We start from the raw sequence: 18,003 nt of genomic DNA, 5'->3' as shown, positions 1-18,003 counted from the left end.
AACAAAAAGTATGAGAAGGCATGAATGGGTTACAGTGTACAGACAGGAAACATCCACATCTGTGAGATAATAGATCTATTTAAATCTAGTAATTTCCAGTTTTAACAAATTTGAGTCCTACTGTTTTCAAGGTATTTTGTTGGGCATTGAAGAGATAAAGATAAAATTCCTGTTTCCTTGGAACTTCAAGTCTGTAAAGAATGATGTCACCGGCTAAAACTGGGTGATTTATATATGGCATTGATACATAATTTGATCTGATACATAATTTCTCTGAGAAATTGTTCAGTCATAGACCTTCTGGAAGATACAGAAGAAGATACAGTCCCTACTCTCAAGTAGCTTATGGTTTAATGGAAAATATAAGACTAACATAGATGAAGCAACCTTTTAAGTATACAAGATGGTTTATACTTCATGTATAATTGAGTGCTAGGTATCCCACTGTAGTTGAGAGAAAAAGGAAATCAATGAGGATTGGAATAGTAAGGAAATGTTTGTTGAATGAATGAAATCCCCAGACTTCTGTTGATGTTATTTTGTGTGTGTGTGTGTGTGTGTGTGTGTGTGTGTGCATGTGTACATTTTAAGTAACTACCTAAGATAATTTTATAGAACAAAGTTTTAAATGAGTAGTTATAGGCTGTTAGAAATCACTAAGTTGGGCAGTGCTATAAGCATTCTTTACAAAAGAATGTTCATCCTGTTAGAAATATTTTTTTCCAAAGATTTCTCATCTCAGAAAATTTTAAGCATTCATTAACCTTCCTTGATATGGTATAAATTGGCCTCCTATGAGATAGTGTATGAACTAGTCCATTGAAGTTCCATAGCTAGTAGTTCCTGGGAATTAATTTAATTGTCAATAAGAAAATAACAAAGAAAAACTACTCCAACATGTAGAGATTGTTAATTGTAAGGACCTTTTGTCTTTGCATTTCTAGTACTTAGCACAGCATCCTAGCACATAGTAGTCAGCAAATGCTTGTTGAATAATGGGTTACTTGTCTACGACAGATAAACTACAGTTCTTAGTCTCAGGAAAGATCCTCAGCCTAGACTAGAGAGCACCCATCTTACAACACTAGATGAGTCAGGGAGGACCTGAATTCAAATCCAGCCTCAAACACTTGGTACTTACTAGCTGGGTGACTCTGGGCAAGTCACTTAACCCCAACTGCCTCACAAAAAACCAAAACAAACAAAAAACACCAAATGAGTGATACTCTCTCAATGCAACTTGGTTAATATACTTCTTGTATTCTAGCCCATATTTACTGTAGTAATAGTTTTCAACACCAGGTGGCCAGTATATTTGTTTTTACCATGAGCCTGTCTATCTTTATATAATGCAAGCAAGCACTTTGGGGACAAGGAATGCCTTCACTTTTATCTTTGTATCCCCAGTGCCTAGCATAGTGTTACACAGCAGAAAATTAATGAATGCTCCTTGATACTTATGTGTATGATATATGTCAATATATCATATGCATATAGTATATATAAAAATATAGATATGTGATTATATACATAGTAATATTTGAGTCCGTAATAAGCTTTGGGATTCAAAGGTAACACCACTAATTACTTTTGTTACCAGAAGATGAAACGAGTTAATGAATCAAGACAAACTGGCACAATAAGAGGGATTTCTGAAATAGAAAATAGCAGGGGATGCCCTGCCCCAGTCTCAAAGTGAAGAGCAGTATTTTATCTGCTTAAGCCCTGATGATGTCATCCATCGATGAGGAAGGATGGGGTGTAACATGTATCACAGCCCTGGAGAAAAAAAAAAGAAATTTAAATGAACTGAAGAGGAAATGGGATTAGTATCATAGTAGGCAGGTAGGAACCAGATACACCTAAGATAGCTTTGGAAGAATACCTTGGAGGAGTGCCAGAAATGGGCTAAGGTAGCGTCGAGTGCCTCAAACCCTGCTTATCATGGAACGTACAGTGCAATAAAGTTAATTCACAGTCATGCCAAATATCTCTACCCAGAAGTTTGAGACTTAATTGGAAAGGACCTTAGGTAGCTCTGAGAAATGGAACAGGGATATCTGGGAGGGCTCTAAGAGCCAGGTCAGTTGGTCTGATTCCTCTGATTCCTGTTGCTGGGCCACTCCTGAATACCTACCCTGTCACCTGGGTTCAAATACAAATGGGGCCAGGCACCCTGGTGGTAAAATAAGAAGTGTGTCAGAAGTGTACCTCCAATGAGATCTGTGAGGAAGAAATCAGTAAATAGTCACAAGTGTTTTTGTAGATCTAGGATAGGAGTAGAGGAGGGGAGCAGGCACCACCAACAGGGCAGAAAAGTCCACCGGCTGGCCCCACTCTCTGACTCTGCCCCGTATCTTGTTTGTAGCCTACATAAGAACCTGGGGAGAGGACTACTCTAGGACCGGGGTGAGGGAAAGAATGCTCCCTTTGACCTCCCCTCACCAGGAGCTGAAGAGGTTTCCTTTTATTGTAGTGTACTGGAAGCCTATAAAGAAGCCCCAGTCCTTTGCTGCTGCTTTGGGACTTAGATCCTTTCACAGAAGAGGAAGACTAAAGCCAATAATATCAAAAGTAATAGATGTTTGTTACAGGCTCATTTAAACTCAGGGCTTCTTGTAAAAGGTAGAGTTTTAGCCGGAACTTGAAGGAAGCCAGAGATCTGGAGACAGATATGGAGGAGAAAATTCCTTGTACTGGAGACAGCTAGTCAAAATGACCAAAGTTGGGAGACAGAGTGTCTGGTGCAAGGAGCAGGCCGGTGGCAGTGGGTCACAGAGTATATGGTAGGGAGTAAGGTGTAAGAAGGTTGGAGTGGTGGGAGGGGGCCGGGCCAAATGGAGGATTTAACATTTGATCCTGGAGGTAATAGGGAACCAGTGTAGTTTACTGAATAGGGGGGAGCGTGGTCAGATTAATTTGACAGCTGAGTGAAAAATAGATGGCAGTGGGGAGAGACTTGGGGCAGGCACACCAATCAGGAGGCTTTTGCAGTAATCCTACTGTGAGGTAATGAGGGTGTGGACCAGGAGGGCAGCAACATCAGAGAGCAGGGGAGGTAAATATAAGATGCTATGAAGGTGAAATTGATAGAATTTGACAGCAGATTGGATATGGGGGTGAGAGAGAAGGAGGAGTCAAGGATGACACCTAGGTTATGCACCTGGAGTACTGGGGGGATGATGGTGCCCGCAGCCATAATAGGAAAGAGCTTAAGATTTGGAATTAAGGAAGCTTGGGTTCAAAATCTTACCTCTGCTATCATTACCACTTCTGAAACTGCTTTAGACTTCAGTTTCTTCATCAGTTAGGGTTTTAGCTGACTATTTCACCTGATCTCCAGACCCGCATCACCAGCTACGAACTACTTAGTTGGTAGAAATGTCTATATTTCAGACTGGATATGTCAGGGGCATCACAAATGCAGCAAGTCCAAAACAGAGCTTGCTGTCTTTTCTCCCAAACCCCCCATCCCTCTTAATTTCCCTGTTACTGTAGAGAGTACAATTCTCCTTCCATTTATTCGGGATCAGACTTCTGCTGCAGGCGTCTCCCATGTCATTTTTTTTGCCATGGGATTTTTCTGCTAGCTATACAGGGCTTGTTCTCTTCCCTCTTACTACAGCAGAGAAAGGATTGGAAGTATGCCCTCAGGGTATGGAACCTAGAGCCAGAGGCCAGAATTGTACTAACACCATACTGTGTTTCTGTTCGGAATAACAGGGGGGAGGAAATGTTATATGTTGGGCTATTAATTGCATGTGCTATATTCTCACAATTTTATTTTCAGTTTGACTGGGATTTGGTGCACCAATTTAGCAATGTTAGGTAGTCAGATGCGCTTAAGGTATTTTTCATTATTAAATATGCCTTTTGCATTCCTGATCATCTGTCTTTCAAAATAAAATGCCCTGAGACAAATTTTGAGGCCTGAAGGATGAACTGCAGACCCCTGTTAATAAGACTGATCTGGATGGCAGACTATGGGCAAGTTGTTGTACATTGTGGGAGAGAATATAATATCTGTAGGTCCTTTGAACTGACTGTAAGAGCACCTACATCTGGTAAAGACTGGGAGGAGATAATATTGGTGCTGGCATTGTGTATCATTGTCATCTTTTAAATATCTTGTTATAGAATAGCCGGGCAAAGTAGGAGGAAGACAATCTGGGTGGTGATTCAGATACCCATGATGCACGTGCATAAGGATGAGAAATATGAAGGATGTCAGGCCCTCAAGTAATCAAATGCTATTAAAACGTTTAGCCTATGAGGTCTGTAAAATATCCAGGACTAATGTTTGTTGAGTCTATTTTGAGTTGTGGCCAACTCTTTTGTGACTACATTTGGGGTTTTCTTGGCAAAAATATTGGAGTGGTTTACCATTTCCTTCTCCAACTCATTTTACAGATGAGGAAACTGAAGCAAACAGGGTTCAGTGACTTGCCCAGGGTGACAAAGTGTCTGAGACCAGTTTTGAACTCAGGAATATGAGTCTTCCTGACTTCAGGCCAGGCTAACTGCCCAGCAGGACTGATATGCCCAGCACTTTTTCCCCATCTGTAAAATGAAGAGGTTGGACAAGAACTAGATGGCTTCTGAGGTCCCCTCTCACTCCAGCTCTCTGATCCTGGGCTGCATTGATAATGTAATGCCTTCATAATGATTTGATTCTTTATAGTATTGTGTGTGTGTGTGTGTGTGTGTGTGTGTGTGTGTGTGTGTGTGTAACTAGATCTAGCAATATAGAAAATATACTATATTCTATTAGATTATATTCTATGTTCCTTATGGAATATGTCTATATTCTGTTGCTGCAATTCTTGTAACATCCAACAAGCATATTAAGATAATTTCTTAAGCTAAGTAGGAATTTTGCACCCGCACTTACCAGCCCTTCCCCAGCATGATTGGCTGGGACCTACCACCAAGATTTCTAATAGCTGACTGATCAGTATTGCTCTGGGGATGATAGTTTACGGGCTCAGCATGAGCAACATCAACAAATGGGTAAACCCCAGAGTTTGAAAGGACCAGTTATTTGTTGCCACAGCCTCTGGAAGAACTATGAAAAAGCCCCACTGCACATAAAAGCCTGATGGAACCAATCACCCAGCAATCACTGCCCTGTGATACCAGCTGCTTATTGAACATTTCAAACTGGCTATAGGCATCTCGTATTCAGGGTCACTTAGCCCCCTAAAGCTACTTATCCCTTTTCCAAACTTTTCTTTTCCAGCATAATCCTCCCAGTCACTTCAGTGTTTAGCCTTGGTGATCACCCTTGAGTCGTCACCCTCCCTCACTCCAGATATCTTGCCACTTCTCCCTGGACAGCATTCTCACACCCATGTCCCTCTTTACATTCACACAAGCACCACTCTCATTCAGGCCTCCATCACCTGGATTATTGCAGTAGCATTCTGCGTCTCTACTGTCTTCCCACTTTAAATCTATCCTCTATGCAGCCACCAATGTAGCTAAAGCTCATCTGGTCTTGGCCTGTTCCTGTGGCTCTCTGTCATCTCCAGGATCAAATGAAAACACCTCTCTGTTTGCCATTGGAAACTTTTTACAACCTGGCCCCATTGTATTTTTCCAGCTTTGTTACATATTATTTCCTTTCTTACATTCTGTAATCTGCTGGCCTTCTGCTGGTCCTCATCTATAATGCTCCTATGTCCTGTCTCTGTCTACCTTTGCACTGACTGTCCCCTGTGCCTAGAGTGCACACTCTTCTCACCTCAGCCCCTTGAAATCTCTAGTTGTTTTTGTTTTTTACTATTTTCAGCTCAAGTGATACCTGAGGCCTTACCTGTACCACGCCCCAGACTGTTAATGCATTTCTCCCCCAAATTAGCTTGAATCAATTTTGTTTCTACTTATGTAATGGGGTGAGGGAAAGGAACTGGTTAGTGTGAGCCCAGTCCTTGATGCATTCAGAGATAGCCCTGCTTGATTTCAGTCTTAGAAGTAGGCAGAGAGTGTGTATAGACACACTCTCTGCCTGTCTCTGACCTAACCAGGTGTCTCACTACCTTTGTAGTTTAAGTTGGAGCTCACTTTCCCAGAGACGTTGTGCATGCAAGGACAGAGTATGCCCCTGCTTTGGGGCTCAGTGTTTTGTACCAGCCTTTTGTACTATAATTTTTTTAGTAAATACCCTTTCTAAAAGCTAACTAATTTCTGAGGGAGAGAGAGATCAGATGCCACTCATCCTTACAGCTTCACCTTTTCTGGCCACAAAATCCCCTATATGTATTATGGCACTCTATTAGAATATAAACTCTTTGAAGGCATGGACTGTTTCTTTTTTGTATTTGAATCTCCAGTACTTAGCCAAATGCTCAGTACCTAGTAAGTACATAATAAATTTATTCATTTAGAATCAGCTGAGTTAAACACCTGGTTAGCAAAAAAAATTAGTTAAAATAGGAAGCTTTCAGATGGCACATACTTCCTTCCCTTAAGTGAGTTCCTTCCTGGCATACAAGTCAGGCAGGTACTGTCTGTCCCCCAGCAGCTGTAGCCCAGGTGACCTCCTGCCTTGTTCTACATTTCCATGCTACACCCTCATTTCATGCCCTGGCCACAAAAATTCTACTTGTGGCTCAGCTTGCTTTGCTGTAGCTCATCTTTGTGGTAGCAGTGATATAAGAAGGCCAGGTATGAGGAACGCTAGTTGTTTTATTTTTTTATTTTTTACTTTCTTTTCTGGCCTTTAATAAATGGTTTGGGGATCTGAAGGTGAGAGATGGAGGTGAGACATTTCAGCTCATTTCAGCATCAGAACCTCAAATAAGTGTTGGCAGACTTAGACAAGAAAAGTCTAATTACAGTTTACAAAGGATGAGAGAGGATTTGTGATTTGAGCACTATAGTAAGTGACATCGTTTTTATTCTATTTGAAAAGGTTTTTTTTTGTGTCAGATGTGATGGCAAAGTAATTTTCCTTTAAAAAACAAAAACATACTAGAACTTATTCATCCAAACCAGTGCTGATGCTTTCAAAGTAGTTATTTTGGGAAGTTGCTATTCATATTTTGGAACCCTTTTTTGTGAATTGCCTGAAGCACATCCTTTTGAGTAGCCTGGAGACTGGTGAATCTTTATCCTTTGAAGGTGTGTTTATTTGATTTTTAGATGATCCCCAGCTCAATCAGAGTCAAGTATGTTGGATAAGATTGATGACTGAACTAGAGAAATGACCCTTTTGGAGGTAGCAATGAGGGTCCTTGTGTACTTGCATACTGGTTATAAAATTAGTCCATTCCTCAGGAGGCAGGGTGGTAAAATGGAAAGAACCCTAGATTTGGAGTCAGAGGACCTGAGTTCAAATTCTGCCTATGTTATTTACTAGCTACATCACCTGGGGCATTTCTAGGCCTCAGTTTCCTCATCTGTAAAATGAGGGGATTGATCTAGATCAAGGGGTTCTTAACCTTTTTTGTGTCATGGAATCCCTCTGGCAATCTGGTGAAGCCCGTTGACCTCACCCCAGAATGTTTTTAAATGCACAAATAAACTAGGATTACAAAGAAAACCGTTACTGAACCATTACCTTTAAATTCAGTTATGAAATAGTACAAAACTCAATTCACAGGCCTCCTTAAATCTATCCAGGGTCCCCTTGAAATCCACGTATCTCAGGTTAAAAACCCCTGCTGTCTTTCAGCTCTAAATCTATGAACTAAAAGTAGCTATACATGAATAAAAGTTCCAAATGCACACAATTCAATTATCATTTAAGTCAATGAGTCTGCTATTTAAGAATTTCCCTTTTATAGTATTTACTATAATAGCGGTGAACATTCCAGATGCTTAGCCAGTCTACCCACTTCTGACAATGAGGCAGAGGACCTAGGTTTAAATCCCAGCTCTGCATCTTGCATTATTCCCATGATTAGCAAGTCATGGAACCTCCTTGTTCCCAGTTTCCTCTCCTATGAAAGGAGGTAGAAAACCACAGAGGGTCCTTCCAGATAATCCCTAAGAATCCTAAAATGGTTTCCTGGAAAGCTACCTTGCACTTCTGTAGGGACCAGATGGAGTCTCAAGCAAATGCAAGAAGCAGACGCAGGTAAAGGCGTCCCATGTGGGATCTTACTTCTGGCTCCCGGTTATGCATTTCTTGCTACTCTTCTGGCCTTAACACAGTCCCAATATAGTAGTTGTGTTTTTTCATGAACTCCCTACGATAAAAGCCCAATTAGCTTTTCAGCAAGAAGTTCAACTAGTAAACTGCATTTCTAATTTAAATCATCATACCTTCAGTTTACAATCAAAAAGGCAGTTTGAAGAAGGAAGTCAGAATGGAAAGCAACCTTATGCCCCCCTAGAGACTGTAAACTGCTTTCTCCCTCTTAAATCAGGCTGTTTGTTTTTAACAGGTTATGTTTACCTTCTAGTACTTATTGCTATAAAAAGAATATGTTATGTCTCACCTCCATCTCATCTAAATTTCCCTCTTTGTTTACAGGATGAGATGAGGGCAGAAGCTCGCCGAAAAAATCTTCTCATTTTGATTTTGCATTATTTAACACAGGAAGGGTATGTTATATTACAACATATATATATGTATGTATATGTATATATATACATATATATACACATATATATACATATATATATAATATCTAAAATTACCTATGCCTGTTCATTCTCCTCTTGCTTTACTTCCCCTTTCCTCTCTTCATTTAGATAATTATTTTTCCCTGCCATATACATAATAAACATTTAAAAGGTCTACCCAGACCATGGACTAACTGTTCGCTTTCCTTCCCCTACCAGTTTTGTCTGTAATTAGCACTGGACTAGAGAATTTAGCATGTTGGGGTTCTAGTCCCATAGTCATTCTTCCACCCCTCCTTCTACTCATATCCCCATATCTGCTTTTCACTAGCTCTGTGACTTTGAACAATCTAACCCAATCTGCAGCTGTTTTCCCATCCTGTAAATGGTAGTAGTCTATTTATTCATCTATCCTACTCTTCTCACTATGACTCACGTGTGCCCTGTTGGCTGTATTTGCTAATTCCAGTAAGCAAATTTTTTTTGATGTGCAGGGCACAGTAGTGTGGCCACTATGGGAGAGACAGGGATGCAAAAAACATATGCTGCCCTCCAGGAATTTACAGCTTACTAGGGGAGATAACGGCAGGTGGGTGGTGTAGCAGATACAGCCCTGGGCTTGGAGTCAGGAATACCTGAGTTCAAATGCAGCCTCAGACACTTACTGGCTGTGTGACCCTGGGCAAGTCACTTCACCCTGTTTGCCTCAGTTTCCTCATCTGCAAAATGAGCTGGAGAAGGAAATGGCAAACCACTCTAGGATCTCTGCCAAGAAAATCCCAAATGAGGTCACAAAGAGTCAAACACAAAAGGACTAAACAACAGCAACAAAGGAGGAGATAAGACATATAACCAAATAATTATAATGCAGAATGGAGTCTAGGTGTGTGAATGAAGCACCATCAGAGTCCTGTGACAGATCTGAGGAGAAAGAAATCACTGCCAGCTGGTGGGAAAGCACACATGATGGAGCGGGCATTGCAGATGGGCCTTGAAGAACGGCTGAAATTTCAGTAGGTGGAGGGAGAGGGTGGGAAGCAGAAAGGAATCCATTCCAGACATAGGGAAAGTTGTGAGCGGATTTAATGCAATTCAGTTTATTGAAACAGGGTAAACGTAGAGAACACTGAGTTGTCCAGTTTTATGGACTATTGGGTAAACATATAAGGAAGTAGTATTAGATTAGTTTAGAGTTAGAAAGCCAATATATTAGTATATATTTGTGTATGTGTATATATAATAAGTATACTTAGGTGTATGTATATATATATATATTATTTTATATATATATATATATATATATTATATATATATATATATATATATATATATATATATATATGAAGGTAGTGTTGCTGAATCATAAAGGAGAAGAGACTAAAGTTAAGACTGGAAGGGGGCACTGTGTGAGGGACTTTAAATGCCAAACCGAGGATATTGTATGTGATCCTGGAGGTTAATATGGAGGCACTGTCCATAATGTCAGACCTGAGCTTTAGGAAGAAGACTTTGGATTAGAGTGAGAAGAGATCTGTGGCAGGGGCCCAACCAGAACACTATTGCCGGGGTTCAGGAGGGAGAGCCTGTATCGGGGCAGAGGGGTGGGGGAGGGTAGCTGTGTGAGTGGAGAGAAGGGAATATAATGAGAAACAACAAGACTTGTCAGCAAATCAGAAACGTGGAATGAGTGCAAGAGAAGAGTCGAGGATGACATTAAGGTTGTAACAGTAAGAGACTGGAAGGATGCTGGTGCCCTTGACATCTGTAGCAAAGGAAGGTTTGGGAGGAAAGAAAATGAGTGCTGGAAATTGTGGACATGTTGCTTTTGAGATGCTTAAGGAATATCAAGTTCAGGAGTCCCAAAGGCAGTTGGTGATGGGAGACTGGAGCTCAAGAGAGATCAGGGAAGGATATCTGTGTATGTGTATATATGTAAATTATAGATAAATTTGGGACTCATTTGCTTAGAAATTATCATCACCACCACGTGAGATAGTATGCACTCTTTATTGTATCATGGACCCCTTTGGCAGTCTGTGCCAGATTCAGAAAAAGTTTCTCAGAAAAACATTCTCAGAAAATAATGTTTTAAAATTTATATAATTAAATACAGAGGATTGCAAAGGAAAATAATTATATGGAAATACAGTACTCAAAATGCTTCAAAAAAAAGTTCATGGACCTCAGGTTAAGAACCCCTGGTACAGAGGTGGAAGAGGGACCAGGACAGCATGTAGGAAGACACTCATGGTTGGTGAGCATGACCTGGAGATCCAGCAAAGGTCACTGAACAAGAACAGTCGAACAGACTGGAGAATAGTCAGACAGGACAGGAGAGAGCAGTGTCATAAAAATCTAGAGAGGAGAGACTCTGCAGGAGAAGAGAATGATTGACAGTGTCAGAGGCAGCAGAAAGATCAATAAGGCTGAGAATTAAGAAAAGGCCATTGGATTTGGCAATTAAGAGATCACTAATGACTTTGGAGAGCACAGTTTCAGTTGAATGATAAGGTCAGAAGCCATATTGCAGAGGGATTGGGAGAGAGTGAGAAGAAGGGAATTGGAAGCTCCTAGTATACATAGCTTTCTCAAGCAGTTTAGCCAAGAAGGCCAAGGATGATGGTTGGATCAAGTGAGGGTTTTTTTTTTTTTAAGGATGGAGAAGACATGGTTGTGTTTGTTCTCAGTAACGTAAGCTAGTAGATAGGAAGGGATTGAAGATTAGTGAGAGAATGGGGCTGATTGAGGGGACAATCTGCTTGAGATAAGATCAAGGATGGATATAGAGGGGTTTGCCTTGACAAGAAGGGCCACTTCTTCCTGTGAAAAAAAGATGAAGTAGAAAATAGTGGGGGAAGACATGTGAATTATGCAAAATGAGGAGGGAAGGAGAGGAAGCTCTTGGCTAATGTCCTCAGCTTTTTAGGGAAGGTTCTCAGCTGAGAGGAGGAGATGGGGAAAGGAGAGAAAGGGTGGTTCAAGGAGGGATAAAAGGATTTTGAATAGCCCCTGTGGTGAGTGGGAGATTAAATCAGTTAGGGAGGTCTGAAAGATTGCCTTTCTTCAGTGAGGACTCAATTAAGATTATATAAAATAAATTTGTAGTAAAACCCAGTTAGCAGTTTCATGATTTTTTTGGCAGCTCTTTTCTATGTGAATAGACACGAAGGCCAATTATGAGAGTGATCCAAGGTTGCTAAGGTATGATCAATGATAAGATAGGGGAACAAGGGATTTAAGAGGAGAGGACAGTGTAGAGTTGAACTGGTTCAGCAAAGGGTCAGGATGGGCAAGGGAAGAAAGTGTATAGTAGAAGGATAATCCATTGGAAAAGAACTGAGGGATGGAAGGAAAATTATCAATTATGGTGAGGATGAAGAACAAGGTCAGGGGTTGTAAGGCATAGGAAAAGATGGAATGGTAAAAGGCTGTATAATCAGATAGAAGAATTTCAGTTTCCCATGGAAGTGGAATACTTGTTGGTGATTACAAGATCTGTGTAGCCTGGGTAGAGTGGAAGAGTTGGTCTTGGGAACTGAGTAAATTAAGGAACTGAGAAGTTAGGATATTTGAGAGAGCATCAATATATGTGTTGAAGTCCCCTCATATGAGGGCAGGAATTGGGGTGGAAAAAAGATTGTGAGCAAGACACTGATTTCATTCAGAAAGGAAGGAAAATTTTTTGGGGTTCAACAGGATTGGTTGATAAATATGAATAGTATGAACCTCAAAAGAGGAGAGGTTGTTGCATCGTAATAGTTCAGGGAGAGTCTTGAAATGGCAGAGGGGAACAAGAAGTATTCTGACTCCTTCATCACAACCAGTGAGTGGGATAGGGGCATGAATGAAAATGCAGCCAGTAATGAAGTCTGAAATTCCTGAAGAGCCATGGAATGGAAAGATTTTTGTTATGGAGAGCTTGCTTAAGGACGATAACTTTTCCCCTGTTCTGTAAACAGAGCTGAATTGTGTGGCTTAGAAGTTGATTAAATGTTCATTTCCATTGAATTCATTTAGGTCTCTATCTATGGCTCAAAAGAGCTGGAGATCTATTAGTTAATAGGCTAAGCCAGTTAATACTGGATCCACCAATATAGTTCATTTCATACAATCAGCAAATACTTTTCAATTGCTAGAAGCTGTGGAAATATAATAAAGTATAGGATATTATATGTGTGTGTGTATGCATGCACATATGCACACATCCATCACTAATATCTCCTGACCCACATTACCAGTGTTTCCTGGACATATCCAACCCAATGTCCTCAGCATCATTTCAAATTTAACATGTCCAAAATAGAACTCATCATCTTTCCCCCTAAATTTGTCCCTCCTTCCTTTTCAGGGCAGTACTGTCCTCCCATTTACTCAGGTTCAGAGTCACAGTGCCATGCTTGAATCTTCCCTCTCCCTTGCTTCTTATATCCAGACAGTTGCTAGTTCCTTCTCATTCTGCTTCCGTAACGCATTACACATCCACGTCTTTCCTCCCACTCACTGGCCATCCTGACCTAGCCTTTCCTCCTTATCCCTCTCCATCTTCAAAGTGAAGAGCCTGATTGCTCTCCCTTTATCCAATCTCCCACCTCCGCAGTCCATCTTCCATTCAAATGCCAAAATCATCTTCTGGAAGTATTGGTCATGTCAGAATCTTTGATCAGAAATTTCAGTGGTTCCCTTAGTGCCTCTGGGATAAAATACAAACTCTTAGCCAAGCGTTTAAAGCCCTCCACAGTCAGGCTCCCACTTCCCTCTCTCTATCTTTATTTTCCATGCTCTGTGTTCTAGCCACATTGGACGTACCAGCTTTTTTCTAAACTTGGCATGGGAGACACTGACGCACAACTGTCCAGCATGGTGTCCTGTATCAAAGAAGGTGCTGTGTTCTGTGAGCAAAGCAGAATTGCAATAGCTCAAAAAAAAAAAAGATGCCCAAATTTAGAGACATGTCCACTTCAAATGTTCATACAGACTATTTGTGCCCAGTCTGTGGTAGAGCCTTCCAAACTCATGTTGGTCTCATCAGCCACAGTCAGATATCTTTTACATTGCCCGTACAACCAAACTTGACATTCCACCTCATATCTCTGTGTGTAACCGAGTCTCCCATGCCCAGATGTATTCCCTTCTTGCCTCTGTCTCTGAATTCTTAGCCTCATTGGCTCAGTTGCTGCCACTGTGTGAAGCTTTTTCTGATCCCACTTCCCCCTCCAAGTTGTAAGTGCTCTCTCCCTCCACAAATTGCCTTGTATTTAATTATTATTTGTGTATATTGTATCCTCTCAGCCTGGAGTCCATTCCATTTGAGATTAAATTGGAGGAACTGGTGTTTTGTTTTGTTTTTTACCTTGGAGAAGAGAAGACTTAGGGGCCATAATAGCTGCCTTCAAGTATTTGAATGGGTTGTCAAGTAGGTGAGGGATTGTACTTGTTCCTTTTGGTTTTAGGGGGCAGAACCAGAAGCCATGAATAGAAATTGCAGAGGCAAATTTGGACTTGAGTTCAAGAAAATTTTCCTACCAATTAGAGCTGTCCAGAAGTAGAATGGACTATATGGAGTGGTGGTAGACTCACCCTGTTTTCAGGTCTTCAAGCACAGTCTGGATGTCTACTTGTTGGGGATGGCATGGAGGAAAGGGGAATTTCTTTTGTATATGGATTATGGGGGTGTTGAGGAGGACTAGCACCTCTGGTGTGAGGGTTTGCTGAGCCCTTTTCAGGAATGCTCATCCACATTTCATCTGACTCTCACATTTGGCTCCAAGAGGCTGTAATTTTCACACCCTGGTAAATCCATCTCAGCAGACAAGCTAAACCAGGTTGAGGGTAACTGATAAGGATCAACCCTATTGGTGAGTTAGGGGGATATCTACCCCAAGCATGTGAAGACTTCCCTTGAAAGAATGGAAGAATGAGGACAATTCATTCCAGCAGCCATGAAAGCAGATGAAGTAGGCACGGTGGAGCACTTAGAACTTGGTCAGATGTGGGAGATGGCAAGGTCATTCACAGCATTCCAGGCCATCACCAGTTGTCGACTTTTGTCTTGCCACTGGACTTTGATGGCTCTTCGTGAGAGAGTGAGGCTGACTTTGTGCAACTTTGCCTTACTTAAGTCCAATTCACATGCAAGTCAAGACATCACCCCATGATGTCATTGGTCCTCTTTGAAAATAAGGATGAATGACACCTCTTCAGCATGGATGCTCCTTGAAGGCCTGGGATGTTTTTTTTTTCATTGTTGTTTTAAAAAGCCTGGACCCTAGTACTGTGACTCATACTGTCAGACCCTAGTATATTTTTATTGAATTGAATGATTTTTGCTCTGAGGGAGGCCACAATCTTGTTGGAAAGTCAAACTTTTGATATTTTTATATCAGAAGAGATAACTTGGGAAGCACTTTGCAAACCTTAAAACATTAGATAAGTGCTATTATTGCTGTTATTATTACTATGTGACAGTACAAGTATAAATTTAAATAAGGAGAACAGGTGGTTTATGAGATAGATGCCAAATGAGTGATAACAGATACCACTATGATGCTGTGAGAGTTTAGAAGAGGTGGAGATGACTGGTTTGGCACAGCAAGGGAGGCTTCAGGGAGAAAGGTAGGTCTTGGGTGGGACTTTTAATTTTTTTCTATGCTGAAATCCAAGCCACCTCTGAGGAATACTCTATTGGAACAGTAATATTAGAAATAGTTCACATTTATATAGTGCTTTGAGGTTTACAAAGTGCTTTCTTAAAAGGAAAATATGTTATCGAATTAGTTTAGTTATATGAAATTAAAGATAGTCTTCCCCACCTAGGTTTCTCTTATTTGTGACATTGAGGAAAGGGCTTATTGCTTTCTCTATCACCAATTTCAGTTCTTTGCCAGCTTAGCTGTGCTCGAGGTTCTAGGTTCAGATTAAGGTAAATCTAGTGGCTCAGCCTGGCTAAAGAGAAGATAAAATCATTTTCTGAGCTAATTTTAGCGTTTGTGTTTGCCCTTAGGGTTAGCTAGGCTTTCAATCCTATGTACAGTAGGTATCTGTCTCATTCACAGAACTAACTGTGATATGACAGACACAAAATAAATCAAAGATCTGGACCTTGCCCATGAACAGTTTTCACTAACAGTCAGAAAAAGCAGTAGAAGAATGGATACACAGGCAGGTGGGCAATTGACAAGCACTTATGAAGCGGTAGTCTGTTCCAGTCACTGTGCCAAGCAGTGGGGATACAAAGAAAGACAAAAAATAGCAGTTCTTATTTGTTTTTTGGCAACAATGAGGCCTGAGAAACCATTTCCAAAAGACCTGGTTCTTAAAAAAAAACCCAAAACAAGCGGAAAAAACCCATGTTTTCCCACCCCCTGCAATTACCTCTTTCTCCACTGGAGGATACCCTTACATCATTAGTATGACAAAATACTAGGTTACTGGGGACAATTTTTCCTGAAGCCTAATGGAAACTGACAAATGAACAGGATCATGGAGGTGAAAACCAAAATATAGGCTTTGTAGATAGGCAGGATGAGTAAATCAGGAAATTAGAGCGCAAAAATACAGAGGGGGGAAGAGGTTACTAGGAGGAGTTGTAATCAAATATTAAATTATTTTCTTACAGACTAAGTGCTATAGGAATTAAGAAAAGAGAATGGTTATTATGAGCAGGAGTAGTCAAGGAAGTCTTCGTGGAGGAAATGGGGCTTGGGCTGGGTCTTTGAAGGAAGAAGATTTATGAAACCACATTCTCTTCCTTCACCAAAAAGTTATCAGCTAGCCAGGAATTCAAGACCTAGAATAGTTCTAGGGAAAAAACAAATTCACTGGTTAAGTCCAAGAATTACAGAAAGTTAGAGCTGCAAGGAACCTTAAAGATCATCTAGTTTAACCTCATGTGTGAGACATGAGGAAACTGAGGCCCAGAAAGGTTAAAAGAGGCTTACGGGTCAGGAGGCTTCTGAGCTCAGTGCTTTTTTTTGTTTGTTTGTTTTGTTTTGTTTTTACCATGCCCAGCTTCCTCCTTTGAAGAAATTTCTTTGTGATGATTTATTGTTGAGCTGGAGTCCAAGAAATAAGTATGCTTAATCAGATTCACTTATGTCTTTCCTGTACCCTCAAGAAAATCAACAAAACTCTGTGCCTCAGTTTCTCCATTTGTCAGATTGTGATAATGACTGGTATTGATTTAGGGAGTCACCAAACATTTGGTTTCCAGGTATATCCAGCCAAAATTATGATGATTGTCTACTGAGCTCTAGGGCACTCCCTTTTTTTCCTTAATTACTTCAGTGGCTGGCTCACAGTCTCTCCTCTCCAGTCTTCCCTCACAGTAGGGCACTTCAGTATACATATTAAAATGCCATCAAGCACCCTAACCTTACAGTTACCTAACTTACTCATTTCACATAACCTACTCTTCCATCCTACCTCAGCTACATACAAAGATGGTCATAACCCTTGACCTTCCTATCTATGTTCATGAATTCTGAAGTTCCTTTATCTGGTCATAACCTGTTGTCATTCCCTTTCTCCCTATGCTTTCAAACCCTGTTTTAAAATTTTTTTTTTAATTTTTAGGCAATTGGGGTTAAGTGACCTGCCCAGAGTCATGCAGCTAAGTAAATGTCAAGTGATTGGTCTGAGGTGGGATTTGAACCCAGCCTCACTGTGACCTCCAGTCCCTTGACCTCTCAATTCTTTTCCATCCCTGAATACTCTTCTTTTTTTCCCTATCTTGGCCTTTTGGCGAACCAGTTCAAATTTTCACTGTCCTCATCTCTCAAGTCCTTGGTCCCTTGTCCTATTGCTGATCTTGCCCTGCCAAGGCTGAGGCTTGGATTATTCTCACAATTTACCGCCTTTGCTCCTACTCTTGTGCTGAGAAAATCATGAAACTGTGTTGACTACGGTTCTCTCCACTTACAGCTTTATGATAACATAACCTCAATAGGGCTCTTACTGAAGCAAGGCAATCTTTTTATATATCCACCCGAACTCCTGGAGAAGGCCATCTATAATTGATGCCTCCAACTTCCTTTCCCTCATTGCTTTCTTAACTTTCTACAGTCTAGATTCTGACTCCATTGTTCAACAGAAACTTTTTTCTCCCAAAGGTACCAATGATCTCTTGATATCAGATCTAAAGACCTTTTCTTCAATCCTCATCGTTTTTACCCTCTCTGCAGCCTTTGACACTGTTGATCACCCTCTTCTCCTTGATCCTGCCAATAGATTTCTGTGACACCTTTCTATCCTTGTTCTTCTCCTATCTGTCAAATCATTTTTTCAGTTTTCTTTGCTGTATTTTCATCCAGGTATGCCCACTAATGCAAATGTCACCCAAGGCTCTATCCTTGGTGCAGGGTCTGTCTGCCTCAAGTCTCTCTCCAAGTCCAGGCCATCCCTCATTCAGCCACCAAAGTGATTTTCCTAAAGCAC

At 40.8% G+C, this 18,003-nt stretch overlaps 1 protein-coding gene across 3 annotated transcripts in view; it reads left to right on the top strand.

Moving 5' to 3' along the window:
• The window catches only part of KATNAL2 (katanin catalytic subunit A1 like 2), a 105,459-nt gene that overhangs the window by 26,619 nt on the left and 60,837 nt on the right, over nt 1-18,003 (top strand). For 2 of the 3 annotated variants that reach the window (XM_020985773.2, XM_020985776.2), the window contains exon 2: nt 8,480-8,550. The exons of the other annotated variant lie outside the window; for it this stretch is intronic. In XM_020985773.2, the coding sequence (XP_020841432.1) occupies nt 8,480-8,550 (71 nt within the window). The remainder of the gene's footprint in view (nt 1-8,479; nt 8,551-18,003) is intronic. 3 annotated transcript variants of the gene reach the window in all.

Source organism: Phascolarctos cinereus, unplaced genomic scaffold, assembly GCF_003287225.1.
Source record: "Phascolarctos cinereus isolate Bilbo 61053 unplaced genomic scaffold, phaCin_HiC Scaffold_4;HRSCAF=312, whole genome shotgun sequence".
NCBI classification, from domain to species: Eukaryota; Metazoa; Chordata; class Mammalia; order Diprotodontia; family Phascolarctidae; genus Phascolarctos; species Phascolarctos cinereus.
Note: the sequence above shows the minus strand (reverse complement) of the source record. Positions and strands in the feature narration are given on the sequence as shown.